This window comes from Diadema antillarum, unplaced genomic scaffold (assembly GCF_040938485.1).
Source record: "Diadema antillarum isolate AM-2024a unplaced genomic scaffold, OU_Dant_1.0 seq00000079_RagTag, whole genome shotgun sequence".
In the NCBI taxonomy this organism is placed as follows: Eukaryota; Metazoa; Echinodermata; class Echinoidea; order Diadematoida; family Diadematidae; genus Diadema; species Diadema antillarum.
In genome coordinates, this window is record NW_027271172.1 from 3,545,078 (window position 1) to 3,570,248 (window position 25,171).

The following is a 25,171-nucleotide window of genomic DNA, read 5'->3' on the forward strand; positions in this document are numbered from 1 at the left end:
CGAAATACACATATTTTACTCTGAAACTTTCAGCCATTTCCTTGTCCAAATCCTACTTGGATAAGCTTACAAGTGTATATTACCAAGGTTATCATGTTTGTTTGTTTTTAATGCGTTTGTCTGTATTTGCTAGACTGTTTTCCAAAGCTTTAACTTCGCAGCGAAAAATATGAGAAATTGTTTCCATGTATTTTCCAGTATCAATTCCTCATGTTAGCATACTAAAAGATATGTTAATGAATGTTCAGGGGCAAGGTAAAAATGTATTTGCTTTTTCTTCACTCAAAATTGTTTTTGGGTTTTGTTTTTTTCTTCGGTAAAGAAGATGCTGTTTTGTTTCACTCAAAGCATAATAGGCAACTTTCCTTTTTGAGTTATTGTAATCCTACGGAAAGGCAATTGGGTTCCTGTCAGGATTAAGGGTCCTAGTTTCAAGGTCCATGTCTTACTCATCAACCATTCATGCAGACAATTTTCAAGTTGGGTTCATGGAAGGTTGCACCAGTAGAAACTTGATTTACTCAGTCGCTCATTGCCGGAAAAAGCAAATCCTGATGAAATCTGTTGTGGGAGGGTAGGTGGGTGTTCTGAGGAAAATCTAAACACCAGTCTAACAGATGAAAATGTGTGGTTTATTGAAAGAAAATAAAGAGAAGATGCATGCCTGTAACATATATTTCATCTCATTATCTGTATAAGGTATTTTGGTGGGGCGTAAAAACACATATTTTTTGTCCGCTTGATTTTTATGAGCAATATCAGAGTTAGATAGGTGGTGGTCAGCAAATATTCAACAGATAATCGAAAAGTTGGTCCGACAAGGGTCATTGTACCCAAGTATACCCCTCTCTATTCCACACTTGTATCGCCATGAAATTGAGGTTATCATATGATATCTTCATCAAATGAAATGGTCATTGAGCCCTCATTTGTACATTTGTGGCCAAACAGTAGGAGACAAATCAAGGACAACATAACTCATCAGTGTATGTTTGTTGTTTGATTTGTATTTACATTTCACAAAAGTGTGTGCGGTAGGGACAAAGTCTGCTACTTACAAATGCCATCATTATGCCAGTAATACACCAACGGTTTTCGGTCACTACAACTTTTTAATCACTGCGGGTACGATAATGATATCATTTATTGGATTTTATTGGCGGCAGAAGATGCAGTGACGGCTGCAGAAAAATCTTCATTTTGCAACACTTTTTCAACCTCACAGAAATTTCATTGTTACAAAAGGTCAGAGCACAGCCTATCATACAAACCTAGTGTACATAATGTAGCTCTCAGGTGGAGGGGGGGGGGGGGTGTAGTCAGTTTGCATATTGCAGGGTTTTTATGCAGCTGGCACTGTTGATTCTGGACTCAGATAAACAGGAACACTGCTTTAATGGGAAGTTGTCATGGCAACATCTCCCAGGCATGTTTTTTTTTCCTTTTTTTTTCTGTGTACATACATTGTACATTATAAGCAACATTGCATGTTGAAAGATGAGACATGTTTTTCCTGAAGTATGTTTCTCTGTAGCCAACATTTTTCTGTACCTTGTCAATAATTGCTCTGAGGGGAATGCCTATGGCAAGCCCTGCTTTTTGGCTTCCCCTTCATTTTCAACATTATTTAGTAAATATCATGCATCTTTGCTTTATAACCTTTTATCTTATGATTCTACTATATTTTGATCTATTATGTAGAATATGTATATTGCTTGGGGTTTTTTTACCATGGTTTGTTTTGTGTGATTGTGCATTTATATTCTTGTTGAAAATGAAAATGTTTGAAGTGAAATCAAGAATACTGTATGAAGTAAAAAGATGAATTAAACTTTGGAGGCATTTAACTCATTCCAGGCAGTAGTACAATGTACGTGTAGGTATTGTATACTGTAAGTACATACTTACATTGTACAGTACAGCTCTCTCATTTGGGAGTGAAGCTGGTTTGCAGATTCTAGATTTCATTAAAAAAGGTTTTATGAATAGGGGATGCTTCCACAGTCAAATGTGTATTCCTGCAACCAGCTCAGTGATAAGAATTGTAAAGATTTCATTCAATTTTTTTTTTTTTTATTTCTTTTGAGTGCTAATGGCATTTACAAGTTGCTGGTGGCTATATAGAGTAGAATGTGAAGTATCTCACGTAATTATTTCATTGTGACCTGGAATTGAATGCTGCCAAGTTAGTGTTCACACGCAGTTGCCAAACTTGAAGTTTAGGTCAAAAACTTAACTGTCGATGATGTTGGTTACGATGGTGCTAAACTACAAGCTATTGTAATCATCGAGAGTTAAGTTTTCGAGTTTTAAGTTTAGGAACAGTGTGTGAACCTAACTGTTGTCACAACGATGAGAAATTTGAGACTGTCCCCTCAAACACTATTTTATGAATATGGTGCAGTTACAGTACCTTTACAGCACAGAGTACAAATTCTCTCGTCAAACTCTTGTATGTTATATGATTATCACTCCATTTGTATGTATGATGTCCCTATTCATTCTTCTTTCACTAGATTCCAGGGGGAGGGATCGCAGACGTTTCACCCCTCAAGAGCGTTTCCCGATTAGCACCAAGAGGGCCCATGAACCTCACGAGGTAAGATAATCCTGTGTTCAACTGTCATGATTGGGCATGCTGTACACGTATGAATGATGTATTCATGAAGTACATGTACCAGTACATCATACTGTAATCAAGACACAGTGACTTAACAAAATTTCTTTCGGCAACAGTGTCTTCAGTTTGCTCTATATAGCAATCATTGACAGTTTCAGATCTTGGAATTGATTCTGGTTGTCCGTTTTGGAAGCAAGAAGCAACGAAAGGACATTGATCCCCATGATTGTTTTCATTTGGAAATGGCCAAATGAAGCACATCACAGTGTTCTAGGGGTGTCTGACATTGGTCTGTTCTGTTTTCAATCAAGATCAACCGGCTCAGTCAGTGACAGAAGGTTGTCCAGTCCACAAACTTTCTTGTGTAACAGCAGCTGTCTAGCTCTGATCTATTTTGGAGCATGTTTTTTTGAGGGGTTGATTTCTGCCCACCTTCAGTGAAAGTATTGTCGATGTTGCTCTGGTCCAAACTAGTGTAAACCAGGTCCTCTATCGTATCGTATGAAGTCATACACTTCCTGAATCTGTTTGCTGTTTTGCCTCTTTTTTTTTTTCCTTCTATTAGTGTGCTCATCTTATTTTCTTTCCTTTGCCGACAAAGTTTGAGGCACTATATCATATCAAAGGGGTATGACATCAAAATATAAGATACAACTGTATATGGATTCAGTAGATGTAGGAATATTAGTAAAACACATTAGTGAAGTTTGAGTAAAATTGGACAATCAAAACTCTTTACTTTTGAACAGATTGTCCAATTTTCTCAAACTTCACTGATGTGCTCTACTTATATTCTGTCAATGTACTACTAATATCCACATGTGGGGAAACTGCCCATTTAACCTCTTTTTATAGTAACTGGGGTTTTCTTGCAATGTGGGCATCTACCCACTGAAAGACGCATGAACATTCACACTGCTTTTGGAGATGAGATTTCAGTGTAGGATGATTCCAGGATGAACAGATACACTCAATGAAACAAATCAACTGAAAATGAACACCGCTTTAGCTCTTTCTCTCTCTCCCATAAGAATCTATGGAATGGTATAAGGATGTGTTCATATTTCGCAGTTTACAATGTACTGTCACCAAGGATGAATTTCCTACTCCTTATTCTGCAGTGTACATTTTCAGCCAAGGTATGAACATGTGTCACTGACATTGGTCTCCGTGTGGAGAGGTGAATTGAGGACATTCAAACCGAAGGTTGAATGAATGGAGGAGGGTATTTCCCATTCTGTGGCTTACATAGGACAAAAGCCATTATCCTTCAGGCTACTAGCTTCTCTGATGCCTAATTAACACCTTGGAGGTTAATGACCTTCTTTGTCCCAGTAGCTGTCATGTGATTGTCACGTGATTGCCAAGCTTCCCCCCCCCCCCCTCCCTCAGGGTCATACTACACAGAGTAAACAAAAGAGGTATTGGTAAATGGGGTCATTGCATAGTGGCTCTTTTTGTAGGGATTACTGGTGGTATGTCCTTTGAACTTGAATGGGGAGTTTGTCTGTTGTATTTGGATTGATGCTGGTCTTGGAAGTTTATACACTGCTCTGTGAATATTTGGATGTGTGATGTGCAGATCTTTGCTTTTTTTTTGTACCTCTTATTTGTGTTTCTCTTTTTTGTGTGCATGTGTTCTGTTTTTTTTTTTGGGGGGGGGGAGAGGGGGTTGCTGGTGTTCTTTCAGGCAGGAATGTCCTCTTGTTTCGTTGCAGCTACAAATCTCAGTCTCTGACTTGTAAACACATGAATGCTCAAATTTTTTGGGCACATGATAGCAGACCAATGATACATTGTAGCTGGTTTTATGCATCAGTCTGTTATGTGTGCTTAGTTCGGACAGAATTGGAGGACAAAAATCTTACTTTATTCAAATCAATGAATTTTTTGTCGAGTTGTTTTTATTGCAATTGATTAACAAATTGGTGATCAACAAATTAGCAATCAGTACTTACATCTATTTGTTTAGGTTGATGAAGGGCAATTTGTTTATCACTTGCTGCAGAAATCATTTACTGGTATTTTCAAGAGACTCTCTTTTATATATTAGTGCTTGATTGTCAGGGAATGTTTTATAAATCTAAGTCACATTCATCTGTTCTATAAATCTATTGACTATTGTGTCCTTCAAGCTTAAAAAGAGCAAGATCGATGAGCGGTGGGTGACATGAATAAGAGGTTTCAAGGATAAAGTGTTCCATTTACTGACTTTCCTGTTTTTGTGTTGACCGCTACATGGCACTGGTCATCCCATCTTCTCTGTGCTGTTTATTACACACAATGAGATTCTCTCTGCTTGAGATTTGAGTCATGCGTCATAACATGCCACCTCAATGATCTGTTTTTCAGTATAATTTCTCCTGAGTTGGCTTGTTTCATGTTTGCTGTTGATGGTATTTCAAGGTTCTTCCAAATAAGATGACATTTTGCACATTGCGGTCTCTCTGTCTGGCCACAGTTGACTCTATGGAGAGATCTGAAATTTCTGGAAGGATGGATTCTAGAATACTCTTGGAGATTGTGACAAATTTTGTAGCTGTTTTGCTGACCAGATATTCTGCTTGAGTCAAAGACTGAAGGATGTCTTCTTCAAACGTTCTTAAGGAACCAAAGTAAAGATCCTTGGTTTGCTGTGTGTATTCTGTGATCTGTTCTCATCCCGTCCTTGTCCAATATCATTGTTTTCCTCCCTCTTGAGCATCTCTGGAGCATCAAGCAGTGATATAAGCCTCCACTCATCACACTTCACACGTTCACACTGCTGGGAATATCTCACCAGACACCATCTGGGATCCAGCATCCTCCGATCTTTGCTCTCTAGCTCAGACTGAGACCCGGAGAATGAATCATTGTTGGAGGAGAGCAGAAGATTGAAACCCTGATTTGTAGGGCATACGAGACTCAGTCAAACAAAGAATCCATAGCGCCGGTTTCTTCTTCTTTTTGTTGTTCTGTCTTAGCCTTCGTGCACATGGAGTGCTGTGGGGTATGGAAATTTTTATGAATTTCCAGCTGTGCTGAACTAGGGCAAAATGTTTAACAAGTGAATATTTTGAATAGCTTTGAAAATTTTCTTCCAATTGAAGTTTTCAGTTTACTTTTGATACTGTGTCCCCATTATCTGTTACTCAGTCAGGGTGGGTGACCTATTATGTGTCATGTACAATTCTTGACATCACGGGAACAATTTACACCACCAGAGAAACAAGTCAGATCTCAACCCTGTTATCTCTATCTGTCATTTCCTACAAAGTGGTGTTTTGGGTTTGTTTTTTTTTTCTAAGCTCTCTCTTAAATGTGCTGCCAGTGAGTGAATTTGCTAAAACGTGCTCAGCGACAGTCGTGAGCACATCAGCAGAACTATTTCCACTGTTTGGATGCACAAGCTGGCTGCATTCTTATAGTTCGCCGATCACGCACTCCATCGAGAACCATGCGGATTTGATCCATCTTCCTCAAGTCTAGCGCCTCTCTGTGTCTCAAACATAATTTTTACGTACTGGATTGTGGAGAGAGGCACCACCTGACGATCGTTCAAAGTGACATTTTGGAAGTGTGCTTTATGCAGGAGGGGATTTCAAAGATGAAATCGAACGTCATGAGAGCCAACCATAGTAGCCGTCGCCGGCAAAGGAGGTTTGGAAAACAGGTCAGTTGCTGCACGGTGGGTGGCATGGAAGTCACTTCGACGGGGCTTTGTTACTTCTTGAACACACTAAAGGATTCTGATTTGTTGGTCAGATTATTCAATGTTCAACTGTATTTTGAGTATTTGGTATTACCTTTGCAGATAGAAAACTGTATTCATATATGGACTTAAATGTGGAATATTTCCTGAAGTAAAAATTTCAATGCATATTAATGCATCGTCTTTCTCTCCCTCTATCTCTCTCTTTTTCTTTCTATCTATCTATCTATCTATCTCTCACTTTCTTTCTTGCTCTCCCTACTTGCCTATCTATATATCTGTCTATCCATCTATCTATCTGTCTATCTATCTATCTGTCTGTCTATCTATCTGTCTATCTATCTATCTGTCTATCTATCTATCTGTCTATCTATCTATCTGTCTGTCTATCTATCTATCTATCCATCTATCTATCTATCTATCTGTCTGTCCGTCTGTTTGTGGTTGCCACTATAGCTCTTTGTGCAGTTAGATGCATGGCAGTACGACCACAACAGCTCTGAGGAGGGCTTCCAAGAGAAGATCTGGAAGGAGAGGGCGAGGTGGATCAAGTTTGAGGAGGACTGGGAGGATGGCTCGGAGAGATGGGGGAAGCCCCACGTCGCCTCCCTGACCTTCAACAGCCTCCCACAGCTACGCAAGGGCCTGGAGAATGGTAAGATGCCTTCTCATCACCATGGTCACTCCTACCACCACACCCAAACTCCAGACAATCGTACTTACTTTTTCATTGTGATGCAATGCCTTACATCTCAGAGTTATATATTTACAGCAATTTTTGAAATCAAATAAGAGTCTAATCTAATCGCTACAACAGTCCCATCCTTGGTTGTTCAAGACACTTTACTCCATCTGACATATACAGTATCTTGCTAGGGTTTTGCTTCTCAATTTTTACAATTTTACTGGTATTCATGGCACTCACAGCTCCACAAAATATTGCCATTCATAACACAAGTGTTCTTTATAGTTTATCATCTCCTTGTTGGGAATGTGATCACTTATAAAAGGCCTGATATAATGCACTGAACTAAAATTTTAGCCAAATTGTAGTTTGTTGTGACGGCAATTATAACAGTTGCTTTGCAATCTTGGGTTTGGTGCAACCTGTCCATTAAGACCTGATGCTCATAGACTGCCAGAAGACAACCATCGTGTGTATCTCTGCTAATCTTGAATCTTTCTTTAGAGCAAACCAGAGTAGTAATTAGGCAAGTAATTTGAGTTTATTGGAGTAAAATTTAGCTGAGCATACTGCACTGCATTGTATAGCTGCTTGTGAAGGCAATCTTTAACCATCAATTTTCAAATCTTGGGTTTGGTGCAACTTGTCCGTTTAGACCTGATGCTCCTCGACTGCCAGAAGACGACCCTCACAAGGATCTCCTCTAGTCTTGAAACTTTCTTTAGAGCAAACCAGAGTAGTACGTAGATGAGTAACTTGAGTCTATTGTCCTAAAATTTTAGCTTAGCGTACAGCACTGCATTGCAGCTGCTGGTAAAATCAATATTGAAACCATCTGTTTGTAATCTTGGCTTTGGTGAAATCTGTCCTTTTAGGCCTGATGCTCCTAGACTGCCAGAAGACAACCCTGCCAGGGATCTTCGACGCCATCATCGACGGTCTCGAGAGGGAGCACGACATGAGTCACAACGATCGCCTCGTCATCTCCAAGATGCTCCGAGCGAGTTTGGGAAGGTGAGAGACTTGCTTCTGGCTCTGAAGCATTCAGGAGAGCTGCCAACTCTCCCTGATTCTGTAGGGGGCTACCCAAAAACTTCAATAAATATCTCTTCATGTAACTTTAGGCGGAATGTAAAGGAAATGAAAGCCCAAATATAAATGTGGATCGACTGAAAGCCGTAACATTAGTAGAAAACATCAGTGAATTTCTATTTTTTTTTGGGGGGGGGGGAGGGTGTTGCTGCTGTTGTCGCTGCTGTTGTTTGTAGTGTATCAATCCTACTTTATGCAAAGTAGTTTCTTAGCAGTGGGCAAAGGATATATTTGACCTTATAGTAGATGCTAATGTAATGTTCATAGTAGCAAGTGAAGCAACAACTATTTTTTTTTTTTTTAGGTCGTGCAGTGAATGCTACTCTGTCTGCCGTACACAACCAAAACAATATGCTTAATCGTATCATGTGCTGAAGCACTTACAGCTCTCACAATGACATTGTGTGTTAGTGCTAGCTTGCATAACATAGTATCTTCAAGCAGGGGGCATGGTCGTGGACTTATTCCAAGTAGAGTGTCGATTTAAAGCGTAATACAGCAATGTCACTTTGTTCCGGGACACCACCAATTTAACGTCATTGTGGGGGGTCTGTGCATCATTAGTCATCAGCTGTCTGTGAGATTATTGCATTGTTTGTGGTTTCTGTTTATGTAAAATCTACCTGTTAATCAGTGGCCGTGACGTTTAGTATAGGAAACACGACAAGTTTCAGTTTCAGATATGGTACCGGTAGCTGTGATTCCCATGGCAGTAAATACAAATAGTAATCACTAAGGCAGTACTGGTTACATAATATTGTGCTAACTCCTTCCTGTGTAGTTGATTGTTGATCTGATGTTGTTTGGTTTTTTTTTTTTTTTTTAAGGTCATTGAAATCTAGAGTTTCATGACTGCTACACTTTATGTGACGAGTCTCTAGAGTACCACATGTTGATAAGCTTTTTTCAGGGTTATGACTCGTCTTTCCTATTTGGATGCAAGTTAATTGAGAAAATAACAAATGTCCTATTTACAATCATCAATTCATATACTAGATGATTTTTCTATAAATCACAGATATTTTGATTTGTTTTGGAGTATTTTGAGATCACAGTTGTAAAATAATTTCAATTGTAGTACACAGCTTTTATTCCTGAAGCATCCTCCTCATTCAGTCATTGCTGGGTAGAACATAATGTATGATCGACGGTGCCCTAGCAGTTTATTTTTAAAATACAGTCAGTGTAACTGCATGTGATTCACTCAAGCCCAGGAGATTGCCGGATGCTGATGTGGTCCAATTTGTCAAATTTCAATGATCAGTTATTTAAAAAGAATTTATAGCAGTCACAATCAGGTATTTTCTATGACTGTAGTACTTCTGGCAAACCTTTTTGGCTAATGTTTTCCATTTTTGTCATTACCCAGCTGAAACTTTCATCACGTCATTATTTCACACATTTCTTATGCGCATGTGCACATTTTAGAGCAAAAATCCACATTTCTGCAGGCATATGAGAACTATGTTTTCACTTCCCAAAAAATAATTGTCCTTTTTTTTCTCTCTCTTTCAAATTTCTCATTTATTATTATGCACTTAAAGCCACCATTATGAGGAGCCAAGCAACATCGTTCGGGCGTCCATCAGGCGGCTGTCGACCATCGCCGACTTTGGCCACCACCACCGGACGTCGCACCAGAACCAGCACAACTCGGTGGGCATGCAGGTCAGCCGGTCAATGAGCGCCATGGAAGGCACCACTTTCCCTAACGGGAACGGGGTGAGTAGCAGGAGGCACTGGTTGATGGAGTGGAGGAGGGGTGGAGCATTTTTGAAAGAAAGATCAGCATCTTGTCTAGCTCCGTTTTATATCCAACTGATGCCATACAGGGCAACTCCCATTATAACAAAGTCCTCAGGCCCAGCAGCTTTCTTTTTTCATTATAACGAAATTTAATTATAGCCAAACGGTAAAGTATATAAAGATATATTGCTGATAAGTTAGGAACCTGAATATTAACTTCACTGTAATGAGAATTTCATAGAACCTTGTATGTTATGATGGGAGTGCACTGTACTTTTACAACTCTGAAAAAGACGGATACTCCTGTTTGGTACAATTTGTATTTGTTTGCTTCTTAGTGTAGAGATGTTCTCGAAACTGCTGGCTACTCCCTACTCATTGTTAGTTTCATTGCACCTTTTCTCAACAAAAAAATTATGCTTTTTATTTGACACTCCTACAGTTACAGCCACATAATGTGTTTGTCTGTATTTTTAGGTAGTAATTTTTCTTTACATTGAGTTGTTTCATACAGGAAAGTTGTATTAGTGTCACTCCAGCAGTATGGAATGAATATGAGTTCAAAATTACACTTTTGTAGGCAAAATGAGCTTCTTGTTTCATGATATGTCTAAAAGGATACGTTGTATTCTAAAACTGTGCTCTTACAGTTTGGAACTCCAGACCTGGAGTAGTATGCACGTCCTGACAAGATGCGATTTTTCTTTCCATCGCACAGCACGCCGATTTAGAGTCTAAAATGTCCATGTTGGAGGCTGACAAGCTGGACAAGACTGATGGTGGCATCACGGTCGAAGAGCCCGTCAGCCAGCCGTCCCTGAAGCAGCGCAAGAAGACCGTGGACGGCATCGCCGTGCCGGGCATCAACCGCAGCCCGTCGTCGGCGACGATCACCTCGCACCAGCAGCCGCGCTCCACCGACGGCATTATGCGCAAGATCCCGCCGGACGCAGAGGGCGCCCTCGTGATGGTCGCAAAGGAAGAGAACCTGGATGCCCCCTACATGGCCCTGGTCAGGCTGGACGAGGCTATCCACTTTGAAAACTTTCTGGAGGTTCCCCTTCCTCTCAGGTACGGATTTTACTGTAGAAACATCAAAACATTTTAGTAATTAATTTTTCTACACCCACCCAACTCCACTAAACATTGCTTGTTCATGAATTTGAGGAAGGGATTATTTTCGTACAATATCTCACATCTCCCAAAATACTTGCATGGTATCATTTTTGCAGGTTCAGTTATGTGAAACTTTTCACACCATGAAGTGATTCCGCATTTAGAGTACATGCTTCTAAGTCACTATAAGAGTTCATTCTCCTTCCTGTTTATATTTTATTTCAACAAAAATTAACAATTCTAATGGGGAGAATTAAGAATTCTGAGCACAAGTAGCTGGGATGATGCTACATATGCCACTGACAATCCTTGAAGCTGTTTGATATGTCACCATGTTTAAAGGTGCGTGGTTCCGGTGTTTTAGTCAAATGCGTACGCGGGCGCACGGCGCAAGTTTCCTATAGAGACCTACGCTATCGACTCCTCTTTAGCGCTTACGCTTTGGCCCATTTCCCCGAGTCCGAAGAAGTCCGATCCACTGTAGTCAGTGGTCCGATCACAGTTCGGCTCATGATTCGGCTGAGGGGAATGACAGCTTTAGCAAACTTCTTTTGTGATGTCATAATAACAAGCACATATGCACGCACCCTGGCATTACTACAGACTGAGCGATGTGCAGAGAAGACAACGAAGGCAACGTTACTTAGCAACACCTGTGCACTTTATTCTTGATGACAGCTCAACTTCAGTAATCTTCGTATCAATGCTAACGGTGATCGGCAGTATCATCAACAGCGCCCTCTACACTACCGGGACTATGCCCCTTTAAATAAGTCTTGAGAATGTTTGAAGCTTGCCGAAATGACTTGTTTCCAAGACAGACATGAAAAGCGTTTGATTTAAGATTTCCATGATTCCTCTGCTGCACAATTGGAATGAAGTTGACAGAAACATCACACTTAGATGAGTGAAGGATTTTGATATGGGATTCTGTGCTGTGATATAGGCCTACAATATGTATTGAAGAAGGTTTCACAAAGCTGGTACTTCTGAATATCTTCTTTGTCTGCGCATATTTGATTTAGTTTTTTTTTTTTTTTCAATTCAATTCATTTATTTTCATTCTTCTTCTTTTTTTCTTTTTCAACAAAAACATAACACAAGATAGATCAAGTTTTACATCATAAACAAAGAACATTTGTCTTAATTAATAAATGTTATCAATAAACATAGGAGCGCATACTGGCAAAAAAAAAGATAATACAAAGTCATGCTTCGGTTGAAAAAAAAAGGAAGAAAGAATAGAGAGGTCCACTAAAAAGCAAAGCTTGTAGATTGTGAACCACTCATAAAACCTATGAATTACTTATTTACAAACACTTGTGACGAATATAATATACGACAGGACGGGACAAAACAGAAGAAACACAACAACATGACACAACTTGCCAGAATAGATGAAAAGTATGGAAGGAAAGAAAGAAAAAAGAGAGAATGAGAGAATACCTACACGCTGAACAAGGGAAATGGAACAGAGGATGGTAGAGAATGTGCTTCATAGAGTTGGTGCTGCATGCAGCTGAGCAAGGATTGTAATGGCTACTTCTTTACGTACTAATGAATTCAGTGTTTGAATGATTGGTGGGTGGATGATGAACCTGCCTGAGGTCAGAAGATAAACATTTCACAAGATCGTAAGTCATGTCTTTGAAGCGGACATTGAATACTTTACAAAAATTGTAGTTTTTTGTATACAGTAATACATTAATGTTTCCATTTTCTCATTTAATTGGCAGCTAAATATGATATCAAAATAAAGAGTCAACTGTGAAGACAATTGCAACATTTGTAATTTGAATGATATTGGAAGTATGTGGGCAGTATGACACTATCGTTATGTATAACATTCCAGATCTTCTGGCACATCAATGTTTAGTTTTGGTTTTGTTAGTTGGATACCACATATATGTAATTTCATCGTTCATTATGTATGGAGATGGAAACTGATCAAAAGCGACATCAACCGTAGCATCCCCTTGAGAAGTGCATTGGGGTGAACCAGTTGAAATGTTGCCAACACTTTATTCATCAAGGATATGATCCTCTTTCCAGAGGAAATGGACTTTCGTTTCCTCTTGATAATTGACTAAACAGAATACACAATGTACATCTATAGGTTGCTGACTTGTCGGAATATCTCCTATCAGTGATGATTAGAGATGTACATGATGTCTGAATCAAGGCAGTTTCTATGCAATTACAGCGAGAGGGAATAAGTCAAGTGCTTTGCACCTGTAGTATGTTCTAATCTGTGATGACATGAAGCTCCTATCTCTGTTGAACATGTCACAAAGACACACTTGAAGCATTCAATCTGTCAATCAGAATCAAGCAACCATAAATTTGCAACTACTTGTAGAAAGGCCAAAAGAGTACAGATACGCCTGTAGGAGTTTATAGGGGGTTCCTGTGTTCACACAAGAAAGTATCAAGACAGGTACATGTACCGTACAAAGATGCAACATGTGCATATCGTCGCTGGGGTGACAAAACCTCGTATCTCAAAAATGTCAAATGTTCAGGAGAGCAAAAAAACATGGCGGCCAAAGCACTATAGTGAATGGGATAGCCTTCCTTTGACATGTCATGGTGGCTTCATTTTTGGAGTTAGACAGTTGGGATTTGGCCAAGACATCACTTGACCCATTATTTGACCATTAAGCTAAAAAAATATTTTTTGACATTTTTGAGATACGAGGTCTTGTCACCCCAGCGACGATATGCTTTCCGGCACTGCTGGAAATAATGGCATGGTTATATTTTGATAGGTATTAGGATTATTCAACTTCAGCATAAGAGGTGTTCATATCAAACTAGTTTACATTTGACTCAGTCTAAACTTTATGATGAAATCTGAGAGAATCAAAGGAGAAAATGTGTACAACGATATACAATACAATATGCCACAAAATGATTTATGACTTTGTTTGATTGTGACATCAGGGAATATTACATTAAACAAACAATGAAATAGCCTGTTATGTGACAATTGATTTATCGTGATATGGGAGAAAATATGACTGTGTGGTTTTCCTAACAGTTACTGCAAATTCTGAGCATTTTCTGCCAGAGATATAATGTAGTTGCTGAAAACCTTTTAAATGAGTAAAAACAGCGAAATTATTTTTTCCTACAACCATACCAAAGAAAACTGCATTAGGGCCAAGTATTGACCACCAGATTACTCCAGAATATTTTCTTTTGTAAAGAATCATTGCACTTTTCTCATAAGATACCTTGGTACAATTTGCAGCATGCCTGATCTGCTAGAAGTTATTTGTGATTATTTTCTAATGTGTAGTCTTGGGGGTGAAACAAGAGGAGAATTTGATTGTTTGAATGTGTACAAGCATGCTGATTTAGTTTCTCTCAATATTGATTGTTAGACTGTAAAAAAATTTTCACAGACTTTGATGATATTTGATACTGAGAAGGGAATGTGTTTGTCAAGTTTTCCATTTATGTGTAATTTAGGTTTCATGTGTGTTGCAATGGTAATTGATTATGTTCACAATATTGTATCTTCATTACTCTTGTGTACTGTGAGTGCACTTCTCTTGAAGAGGTGGCCTGAACTTCAAAAAGGGCAAAATGAGGCTTATCAGAATTAATATGTGAATGCTTCATACCCAATTCTATACATGTAGATACATTTTCCTGGTCACTGGGCCTCCCCTTCCAACGCTGGAGTACCACGAAGTCGCCCGCGCACTTGCCACCCTCTTCTCCGATGAGGTGTTCCGCAATATTGCCTACTCGGCGCTCGAGAGGCACGACATCCTGGTTGGCATCAACGAGTTCCTGAATGACACCATGGTCCTGCCACCGGGAGAGTGGGACCGGGACTTGCTGCTCCCGATCACCCGTCTCCAGAGGAAGGAGCAGGAGAAGGTGATGCGGAGGCGGAAGACCCTGAAACTGGTGGAGGCAGATACCATAGGTAAACAGAGAGAGAGAGAGAGAGAGGATGTTGCCATGACAACAGATTTGTTAGTGGGGAAGTTGATGATCTTTAAAAGCTCATTACAGATGTCCTGATGATCAAAGTGATATTCATTTTGATGGCCTTTGTAAGAGGAGGTGGTGATTTCAGTGGTAATGATGTTGATTGACGAATGTGACAATTGATAAACGTGGTGGCAGAGGTAATGATGTTGATTGACGAATGTGACAATTGATAAAAGTGGTGGCAGAGGTAATGATGTTGATTGACAAATGTGACAATTGATAAAAGTGGTGGCAGAGGTAATGATGTTGATTGATGAATGTGACAATTGATAAAAGTGGTGGCAGAGGTAATGATGTTGATTGATGAATGTGACAATTGATAAAAATGGTGGCAGAGGTAATGACGATGATGTGGATGATGACGATGACGATGGATGTTGATGATGACGATGACAATGATGTTGACGATGACGATGTTGATGATGATGATGATGATGTTGATGATGATGACGATGTTGATAATGATGACAGTGATGTACTGTAAGGTGTCAGTTTGATGTGAAAAACAGTGTTGTAATATTCACCTTTTTTTTCAGTGAATGTTTTTGGACACAAGCAGGGGAAATACAAATATGACCTCAGGTTTACATTGATCACTGTCATATCCCCTCTCTCGTCTTTGTAGCGCTGAAGCAGATGCTGAAAGAGGAGCAGATCCACGGTGATGCACTCCGGCGGACGGGGTACCTGTTTGGTGGTCTCTACAAGGACATCCGGAGGAGATACCCCCACTACCTCTCCGACATCTACGACTCCTTCAACATCACCAGTCTGGCTGCCTTTGTCTTTCTCTACTTTGCTTGTCTTTCACCCGCCATCACATTCGGTGGTCTCTTGGGTGAGGAGGGGAACAATTTTTGCATTTTGTTTCGCTTTTCAATTCATGAGAAAAGTCTTTGCAGATCATCATCGGCAGATGTTTGGTACAAACAAGACTGCAAATAAACATGCAAAGTGTGTGCATAATGTTGTTGTCATGTAGGGAAAGTAAGATGAATGTACATGGAATATGAGGACAAATTTACTGATTAGTTTTAGATCACATCATTTTGGCAGGTCTCCCACTTCATGTTTAGTAGATTGGTGTGAATCTTTCTTGTAGAGGTCTGTATTGATATTAAGTAGGTCTGAGCTTTTCCATTTCGGTTACAAGTAAGATGATAGTTCAGACATAGACGAATGCAAAGAGCAGCCCTTAAAAGTCACAATCTCCAATTGACCTATAGGTATACCTATTGGTATAAACCCAACTGTCTGAACTATTGACCAGTAAACATAAGGATATGTTAGCATTCATCCTCTGCTAATTCTGTTATGTCACAGGCCAAATGACCGAGGGTCTGATGGGCGTGTCCGAAATGATCGTCTCGACGTCTCTCAATGGTATCATCTTCTCTCTTCTCTCGGGCCAACCTCTCATCATCATTGGTCCTACGGGACCGGTGTTAGTCTTTGAAGAGCATCTACTGAAGGTTAGTGGTGAAGTGGTTAAGCCATTCATGCTAAAAATACTTTTCTTTTCTTTTTTCTGCATTTTAGTTAAGATTAGTTGTTGATGTTAATTCTTGTGTTTTGTTCAGGTTTTGGCTATACTTGGTAAGAAAGAGGGTTATGTATTAATGTTTGCATTTTGGGAGGTTGTGTGGGAAGATTGATTTACATATTCATATCAAGTCAAATAAAAGAAGGAAACTTAATATCAAAGATTAGGATTTGTATGATTTCTACATTTTGATAGACAGCATTAACATTTTTTGTTCAGTTTTTGTTTCTGTTATGAGGCATCTACTGATTTTCTGACTTTGTACATGTGAATGCTTATGAGTATCAATCAACAGGTTATGTAATTTGACTTCTCAGATTTACAGTTGCAAAATTTACAGTTGCAAAAAAAATTGCAAAATTAAAACCAATGTGACAAGCACAGGAAAGTGTACCTTCAAGACTAAGCAAAAATCAGGAAGGGTGCAAGTCAGACAACTAATAATTCTACCATTTTTGACACTCAACAGTTATGCTTCAACGCTGTTGGATATTACATAATTGCTTTGGAAAACTGCAAGTTGAATGCAGTTGAGTCTAATCATTCTGAAACTCTTTTTTTTTCCAATAGTTTTGTAAAGGCATGGAAATAGAGCTGTTACCATTCAGGGCGTGGATCGGCATATGGACGGCAATAATAGCGACCATCTGCGTTGCCGTCGAGGGCAGCGTTCTGGTCCGACATTTCACGAGATTCACGGAGGAGATCTTTGCCCTTCTCATCTCCATCATCTTCATCTACGAGACAGCCACCGGCCTCAAATATGTGAGATTTGTCTGAATGAAGTTCTGCTCAAATTGCTACCGAAATTGTCATTGTAGATGTGTTTCGCCATTTCTTGCCATTTCTTTTTCTACCTCCTGTGATATCATTTGGGAATTTGCTTCCATGTTATTTTCACGTGATCTTTGTTAATAGATTTCTATCGTGCGTAGTAAGTGTGCATGTGTTCATGATTATGCTATTTTATCGTATGCTGTGTTTCTCCTTTGTAGAGACCAATGTTAGACAAAAATATTAGACCTATACTTTTATGATTCTACACTAATTGGTGAAATACAGTCATACCTTCAAGTTCATAATTCTGCTGCAGTGATACAGATGGTGGGTTCATTATTTTTACCTGCAATTCCCATTTTCTAACTCTCTCTATATCTCTCTCTTTCTTTTTCTGTTGTTTTGAATAGGTTGCTTGCCAGAATCCCTTCCAGGAAAATTACTGTCCAGCCAATCTGAATGACAGCTATGTCTCCACTCCTCTAAATATGTACTACAACTCAACAAACCCCGCCAACATCTACGTGTCGCCCACCGAGACAATGTTAACCCCAGAAGTGGACCTGGGCATCTCATTCTCTAGCCAGAGTCCGGCCACAATCACCTCTCCCTCGCCTACGCCATTCGGCAGCGATCTCACAACGTTCTTCAATGTCATGAACAATGTGACAAACGGTACGGGGTACTATGGTGAGGACAAGTACGACAAGGGGGGAAAGAAGAAGAAATGCTACGTCCCGTACGGATGGAACCCAAGGCCGAACACGACGCTCATGTCGATAATCCTGACGTTTGGCACCTTCTTCATAGCGTTCTTCATCCGCCAATTTAGGAACAGTCGCTTCTTGGGAAGAACGGTAAGATCATTGATTACGAGATGCTTATCAGTAACAGTTAGGTTGATTTACTTTCATAAAACCTTCTTAACACCTCAACATTCCCCACCCCCCCCCCCCCGAAAAAAAAAAAATCGATAAATAAATCAAAATAAATAAATTAATACTTTAGTAAGTGAACATGAAACATAAAAGAAGTCATCGAATTAAGTATTGCTATTGTCAACTTGCTAGGACTCCGAATTTTGAATAGATTTGCACATTTTTGATCTGCAGGCATTCTGAGATGGGGTTAATCCATGACGATGAAGAAAGGACTGCACTTTAAGGCTTGCAAGATATGGAACAAATATCTTATATAATTTCATATTTATATGAAAGAAAAAAAGCGCAATCAATGTTGTCCTTGCAGCAGTCAATTTATAATCTATATGGGCTGTTTGAATTTCAGAAGCCCGGTAGAATTTTCCGAAAAGTTTTGCTCAGTGTCAAATTTTGTGTGGAAAATACTTGATGCAAGTACACCGGTGCACCTAAACTTATCTGAGGATCTGGAGTGTGTAATCACAACTTATTACCAGCTGGTGGTCAGTATTTATCCACTATTGAACAGACTGCTTTGCTCCACTTCATGTTTGCTCTTTTTGCTTTTAAGTATCAGGGACGGTTTATGTAGTGTTGAAAGATTTGCTGTTTGAGCTATGACCCAAGAGATTGATATTGTTTGCTGCTAGCTAGTGTTGAAACCTGGACAATGCCGTACTCAGGAGTAGCTGCCCAACTTCGAATACTTCAAGACAAATATGGATCGAAGTCTCTGCAAACCTCTGTTAAGCAACATTCTCAAGTTCCCTGTGTGGTTTATAATTGTTTAATATTTTTCTTTCCTTCGCAGTCGAGAAGAGCATTTGGTGACATCGGCATTGCCATAGCAATAACTGTCATGGTAACAGTGTCCTACGTAACGAAGAATGTTTACCTCCAGGTGAGTTTTTGCTCCTATGTGTAAGATTGTACGAAGAGATTGAATGAATGAATGATTGAATGAGATGTGTGATATTATTGTCAAAGGTTAAGGGTTCACATTCCATCCGACGTTGCACCACTGTGTGTATGTAAGAAGAAGTCCGTATCTATCGTAATTACATGTATCCCTTTGATACAATCAAGCACAAACAGTAACATAACATACTGTGCATATGTTTCTAATCAAGCACTAACAGTAACATATACATACTGTGCTTTTCAGGGCCACATGTATACCCAAGAAAAAAAATATATGGTGCAATGTTAAGCCTTCTACCACCCAACATAATGTTTCTAATCAAACACAGACAATAACATTACATACTGCAAATACTTGCATATCAAATGAATTTTAATAATGAGATATAAAGGAAGTAAATTTGAATGAGGGACTTTTCAGCTTGATATCGCTATTGAAAGTGCCTGACAAGTCCAAAGATGAGTTTCTAAAACTTTGTGGCTCTTCCATCTCACCTTCCACAGAAACTGAGCATCGGCGACGGCTTCGTGCCCACTGATCCCAGCCAGCGGGGCTGGTTTATTAACCCTATGGGTCTCTCTAAGAGTATGCCTCTCATCGCCATCATGGGCGCGTGCGTGCCCGCCTTCCTTGTCTTCATCCTGCTCTACATGGAGACGCTCCTCACTGGGTGAGTTACTACGTCATTTTGGACCTAACTTAATTGCCACGCCCGCTTGAGAATGTAGCCCATGGCAATCGAGGGTTGGTGATTAGATAGGCCTACTGATGAGCAGGATCCATGATGAGTATATGATATACTCCAAACTGGAAATATTTGTGGCATGAAACTTTCACAAATCGGAGCCGACGGCCTTTTCACGGCATGAAACTTTGCGAATTGTCAACCATGTTAGTTTACAGCATTATACTGGCATTCAATGCATTGTGTAGACAAAAACTTCTCACTTGCATTTTACTTTCTCGAATCTTGGCTCCTCTCGAGAAGTTGAAAAAGTTTCAAGCACATGAAAATTTCTTGTTTTACAGTGTGTCTATAAAAGGGCTAAGATTTTACACAGAATTAAGGAAGACTGTATGTAAATATCAACCAAATGTGCTAACTATACCCTGGCTGAATGTATGTTATCGAACTATGCCCTGGGTTATAGTATGATTTTTGCGTTTGAACATAGTAAGAAGATGACCCTGTTGTCAATCAGTCAGATACAAAGATTCTAGAGAAGACGTGTCACAATTATCACGCAATTTGCTCAATTCCGTACCTTTTCCTCATTGTGATAAACTCATTTCTGTCCCATCTGTTGTTACTTTCTGCATTTTATAGTGTCATCGTCGGCAAGCGGGAGAACAAGCTCAAGAAGGGCACCGGCTTCCACCTCGACCTCTTCATCATGGGCGTGCTGACCATGATGGCGGGTCTGCTGGGCCTGCCCTGGATGTGCGCGGCCACCGTCCGGACCGTGTCCCACGTGGCCAGTCTGAGCGTGATGACGCGGACCGACGCCCCCGGTGTGAAGCCCCGGCTAGACCACATCAAGGACCAGCGCATGACTAACTTCTTTGTCAGCCTGGCCATTGGTAAGTCTCTGTCGTTTGCTCAACTGCTGTCAACTTTATGCTTATTTCTGACAGATATGACATGGTATGCGTGGATATTGTCATTGCTGTTTTTACGATCTGTAGTAGTCTTGTAACATCAAACGTCAAATGTAAATATAAGTGTCAGGAGTTGGAGTAGTAATGAAATTAGTCATAGTGGTAGTAGTAGGAGTAGCTGTACATTGTAGTAGTATTAGTTGTAGTAGTGGTAGTAATAGTCATAGTAGTAGTAATGGTAGTCGTGGTAGTATTAGTAAAAGCAGTAGTATTGTTAGTGATAGTAATTTTGCGATTTGGTTGCTATTCACGAATCTAACAACACCCAAAAATATTATCTCTCATCTCGACAAGAATGTGACATCCACGCATATATTTCTCTGTTCATTACTCTACTCCTCGATCACGATTACAACCACTTTGGAGACAGTCAGGAAGCCCCGAAAATTTTGACTCATTATTGGGTATATGGCGTATACAGTATATTATATTCAGTCCTCATAATTGAGCAACACAAGCAAAGAGTGCGATGTGAATTTCATTGTTATCTAAATTCAAAGTTTCCTCCTTCTCTCCCTATCCCTCATCCAAACTCTCTCTCTCTTTTGCCCCCCCCCCCCATCTCTCTCCCACAGGCCTGTCCCTATACATGGCCCCGTTGCTAAGGGAGGTTCCCATTGCTGTCCTCCTTGGTGTCTTCCTCTACCTCGGTCTCTGCTCCCTGAGTGGTCTCCAGATGATCGAGAGGATTAAAGTCTTCTTCATGCCCAGCAAGCACCACCCGGACAGAAGATACATTCGAATGGTAAGAGCTCTTCACCAAATTCTCTGTACATTTTTCAAATATGTCCTTATCATAAAGAAGTTATGTAAAGTGTGTAAATTCATTTTTTTTTTTCTTTATTGAGATCTTGTGTGAAATATGTTTGTTATGATTGACTTTAGTCTTGGAGTAACTTGCCATAATGTATTTTAATCTGTGAATGTTTATGGCATCCAAATATATTCTATAGTACGTAACGGTGAAATAACTTCTCCTAATCACTGACACGGATGTGGATTTGTTGGACAAGGTTTAAGAATATTTTGTTTAGTTTCTTCAACTGGTTATGTTTGTTAGCAGTATGACTGACCTGTAAATGAAAGTGGCTTGTTGCAATTATTGCTTACTAGTACCTTGCTTTAAAAAAAAAAAACACCTTTACACAGGTTGTTTCTCCAGATAGAAGGGAAATAGTTCCTGTTTATGGGTTGATTTCTTATCAGCATCACTATTCAGTCTGATGCAAAGTACATGTACACACTCAGAGACTCCAACTCTCCGGTTTTCAACAGGAGATCTCCCGCCGAAAACCCACTTTTGCAAAATCTCCCGTTCTCCCGTTTGAGATTTAATTTCTCCCGCCCTGGCTCATTGTCTCCTGTTGGAAAGGATTTCTTACTTGTTGCTATCGTATGTTGCAAAAATAAGCCTTATAGCACCAGAGAGCATCTATAACCCTAGGAACTTCGCGCTTCGCACACATAAACTTGGGTCTCCCGTTTGCTAGGGGTTTCAGGCGGGAGAATCTCCAGATCAGAAGGTGCTTGGGGTTGGAGTCTCTGCACACTTCTATATAAAGTGACACTCTTTAGGACACAGCATACTGCCTTCCCTTGGTGCCTGCTTGACTCTGCTTCACAGTTCTATGAACAGAGACTAGTGTGATTCCAGAGGTTTGGCAGTAGAGGGCGCTCTTGCAGCTGCATGCTCAAGGGGAAATATCATATACAGTCTAGCCTGTTTTGTTTGCTCTAGAAACATTTGATCCACTCCTGAAATCATTTGGGCAGATCAATACATACACCAAAAACTAGGAGAATTGCTTGTTTGAGTACCATTTGTTCTTCTCCCTGCGCCATATTTTAGATGCAGTGGCTTGGTGATGACTGAGAGATTCAAAGCAATGTTGTAGTAGTCCATGCTGCCTGTATCCCTTTGCTTGACATAAATGTTCCAAGTTGAAATGTTGGCTCACTTATTAGAGGCAGTAGAGGGCGCTGTTGCGGGTGTAGACCACTGCACAATCTTGTTCTGTTGTGTGGTCACTTACATGTAATCAGGTAAAGCCTGCTGCACATTTACAAATTTATGTTCTCTATAGTGGAAAAATATCAGACAAAATGTCCTGTCCAGTCAGCTTGTTTCAGAACAGTATATGTCAAAGTTATGAAGAATCACTTTGACCAATGCATTGATTTCTGAAAGCATTGGCTGGGATGCTATCTGCTTTTACCTAACCTTCTTTCATTGTTTTCTCCTCTCCACCCCATCATTATCTTCTCCTTTCTGTTTCCTTCCGTCCATTTTTGTCCCTTCTTTTTCTTCTTCCAATCTCCCTATCCCTTCTCTGTTCGTTTCCTTCTCCCATACTAAACGACTCCTTCCTTGCATCTTTATCTGCTCATATCCTTCCCGCCATCTTTCCCTTTTCACCACCACTTTTCTCCTCCCATCCTTCTCTCTCTCCACCTTTCTCTCCTCTGCCATCTCTCCCCATCCTCCTCTCTTTCAATCCTTTCCTCCTCTACACTCTTTCCCCATCCTTCTATCTTTCCACTCTTTCCTCCCGTCCCTCCACCATTTCTTTCCATCATACCATATTTTCCATCCTTCTCTCTTTCCACCCTTCCCTCCATCATCTCTCCCTATCCTGCCATCTTTCACCATCCTTCTGTCTTTCCTCCCTTCCATCTATCATATCCCCATCCTACCATTTTCTCCATTCTTCTTTCTTTCCACCCTTATACTCATCCACCATCTTGTCCCATCTTTTTCTTTCCACCCTTCCATCCTCCACCATCTCTCCTCATCCTTCTCTCCTTCCACCCTTCCACTTTCACCATCTTACCCCCATCGTGTCTTTCGACCCTTTCATCCTCCACTGTCTCTTCAAATCCCACCATCTTTCAACCATCCTTCTCCACTGCGTCATCTCTCCTCAACCGTCCTCCTTTCTACCATCTCTTCCCATCCTACCATCTCTCTATCTTCCTTTCCTTCATCACCTTTCTACCATCACTCATATCTCTTCTGCCATCTCTTCCCCATCCTCCTTTTTTCTTCCACCTGTTAAGGTGAAAGCCTGGAAGATCCACCTCTTCACATTCATTCAGCTGGTCTGTCTCACCGTGGTCTGGTTTGTCAAGTCCTCCATCATCGCCATCTGCTTCCCGTTCTTCTTCATCCTCCTCGTGGCCATCCGGAGGTTGATGCGATTCATCTACACGGAGGAGGAGCTTGATGCTGTAAGTTGAAACATGGGCAACTTCATGAAGTGTAAATATATGATCGGATTTCAGTATATTTACCATGTCGGGTTATGCACCAACATGATGTCACATGATGTAAGACCATAGGATATCTTTAATTAAGACTGTCTTTTTTTGTCTAATAATAGTGTGGACAAGTCAAGTCTGGCAAAAAAAAAAGAAAGAATGTTTGATAATGAGACACTTTAGTGTATCAATAAAAAATGTGTAATACTTGATGATTTTTTTCTTATTATTTGTATATGTAATTGGCTGTACTAAGCATTTACAAACAGGAGATTGGACTACAGCTAGTAATTGCAGATCGTCTTCCAGATCTTGTTTAGTTTTTTCAGAGATTGATACTAAACTTAATGTGTCACATTTATTTCCATCTACCTGTGCAGATAAAACTGTGGAACAATTTTTGAGATAGTGTTATGGAGATGAATTTGTATTTTGTTTTGTTTTTTGTTTTTTGTTTTTTTTTACAGACAACTACTTGTTCAAGAAGGCTTTTAGTCGTTTAAATGAGTCAGAGAGATCTTAATGTGAATCTTTCCCTTTTCACCCCTTTAAATCATGGAGTGCTTTGATATGTCATATCTACTTGTGGTTACATAATATAATCACCATCGTTAAACCTGCTCATCACAGTCGGGTACTGTCTGGTTAACAAGCCCTGTAACTTTCCTTTGTACGCATCATTTCCAATTTTTCCTCCATCAGCTTGACTGTGAAGAGGAGGAGGAGGAGTCGGTGGATGGAGGCAGGGGGGATGAATACCAAGCAACCCACATGCCTGTCTAAGGAGGAGGATGAGGGGTGTGGTGCTGGTTTCCATGGAGATGGGATGCAGACTTGGCAGCAACGGCTAGAAAACTGCAAAAACAGCAAAGGTAGCATCTTCATCGCTTGCCGCACAACATTGGTGTTCTCTGAAAATGCGTGCAATGTAGCAAGTGGATTAGAATTTATCAGAGATACGTTACAGAAAATTGTGTGTGTCCAAAATGTCTTATTTCTGTCCCCTGTCATTGCTTATCGTCTCTTTTGTTTGGATGTCAACCTTGTAATGTTCAAATAACTATATTTTTGTATTGGTCATATCTCTCTTTTTCTGTCGATGACTGCCGTATCTGATATCATTTACTCGTGCTG

The 25,171-nt window shown here is 40.0% G+C and overlaps 1 protein-coding gene across 1 annotated transcript in view; it reads left to right on the forward strand.

The window, feature by feature from the left end:
* The window catches only part of LOC139726173 (band 3 anion transport protein-like), a 140,643-nt gene extending 115,688 nt beyond the window's left edge, over window positions 1-24,955 (forward strand). The window contains exons 5-20 of the mRNA XM_071637251.1: window positions 2,517-2,599; window positions 6,768-6,966; window positions 7,872-8,010; window positions 9,633-9,810; window positions 10,553-10,905; window positions 14,598-14,890; window positions 15,584-15,796; window positions 16,282-16,430; window positions 17,072-17,266; window positions 17,689-18,135; window positions 19,010-19,099; window positions 19,624-19,790; window positions 20,448-20,701; window positions 21,355-21,524; window positions 23,837-24,007; window positions 24,740-24,955. Of these exons, the coding sequence (XP_071493352.1) occupies window positions 2,517-2,599; window positions 6,768-6,966; window positions 7,872-8,010; window positions 9,633-9,810; window positions 10,553-10,905; window positions 14,598-14,890; window positions 15,584-15,796; window positions 16,282-16,430; window positions 17,072-17,266; window positions 17,689-18,135; window positions 19,010-19,099; window positions 19,624-19,790; window positions 20,448-20,701; window positions 21,355-21,524; window positions 23,837-24,007; window positions 24,740-24,820 (3,182 nt within the window). The 3' untranslated portion in view covers window positions 24,821-24,955. The remainder of the gene's footprint in view (window positions 1-2,516; window positions 2,600-6,767; window positions 6,967-7,871; window positions 8,011-9,632; window positions 9,811-10,552; window positions 10,906-14,597; window positions 14,891-15,583; window positions 15,797-16,281; window positions 16,431-17,071; window positions 17,267-17,688; window positions 18,136-19,009; window positions 19,100-19,623; window positions 19,791-20,447; window positions 20,702-21,354; window positions 21,525-23,836; window positions 24,008-24,739) is intronic.
* Window positions 24,956-25,171: the final 216 nt, after the last annotated feature.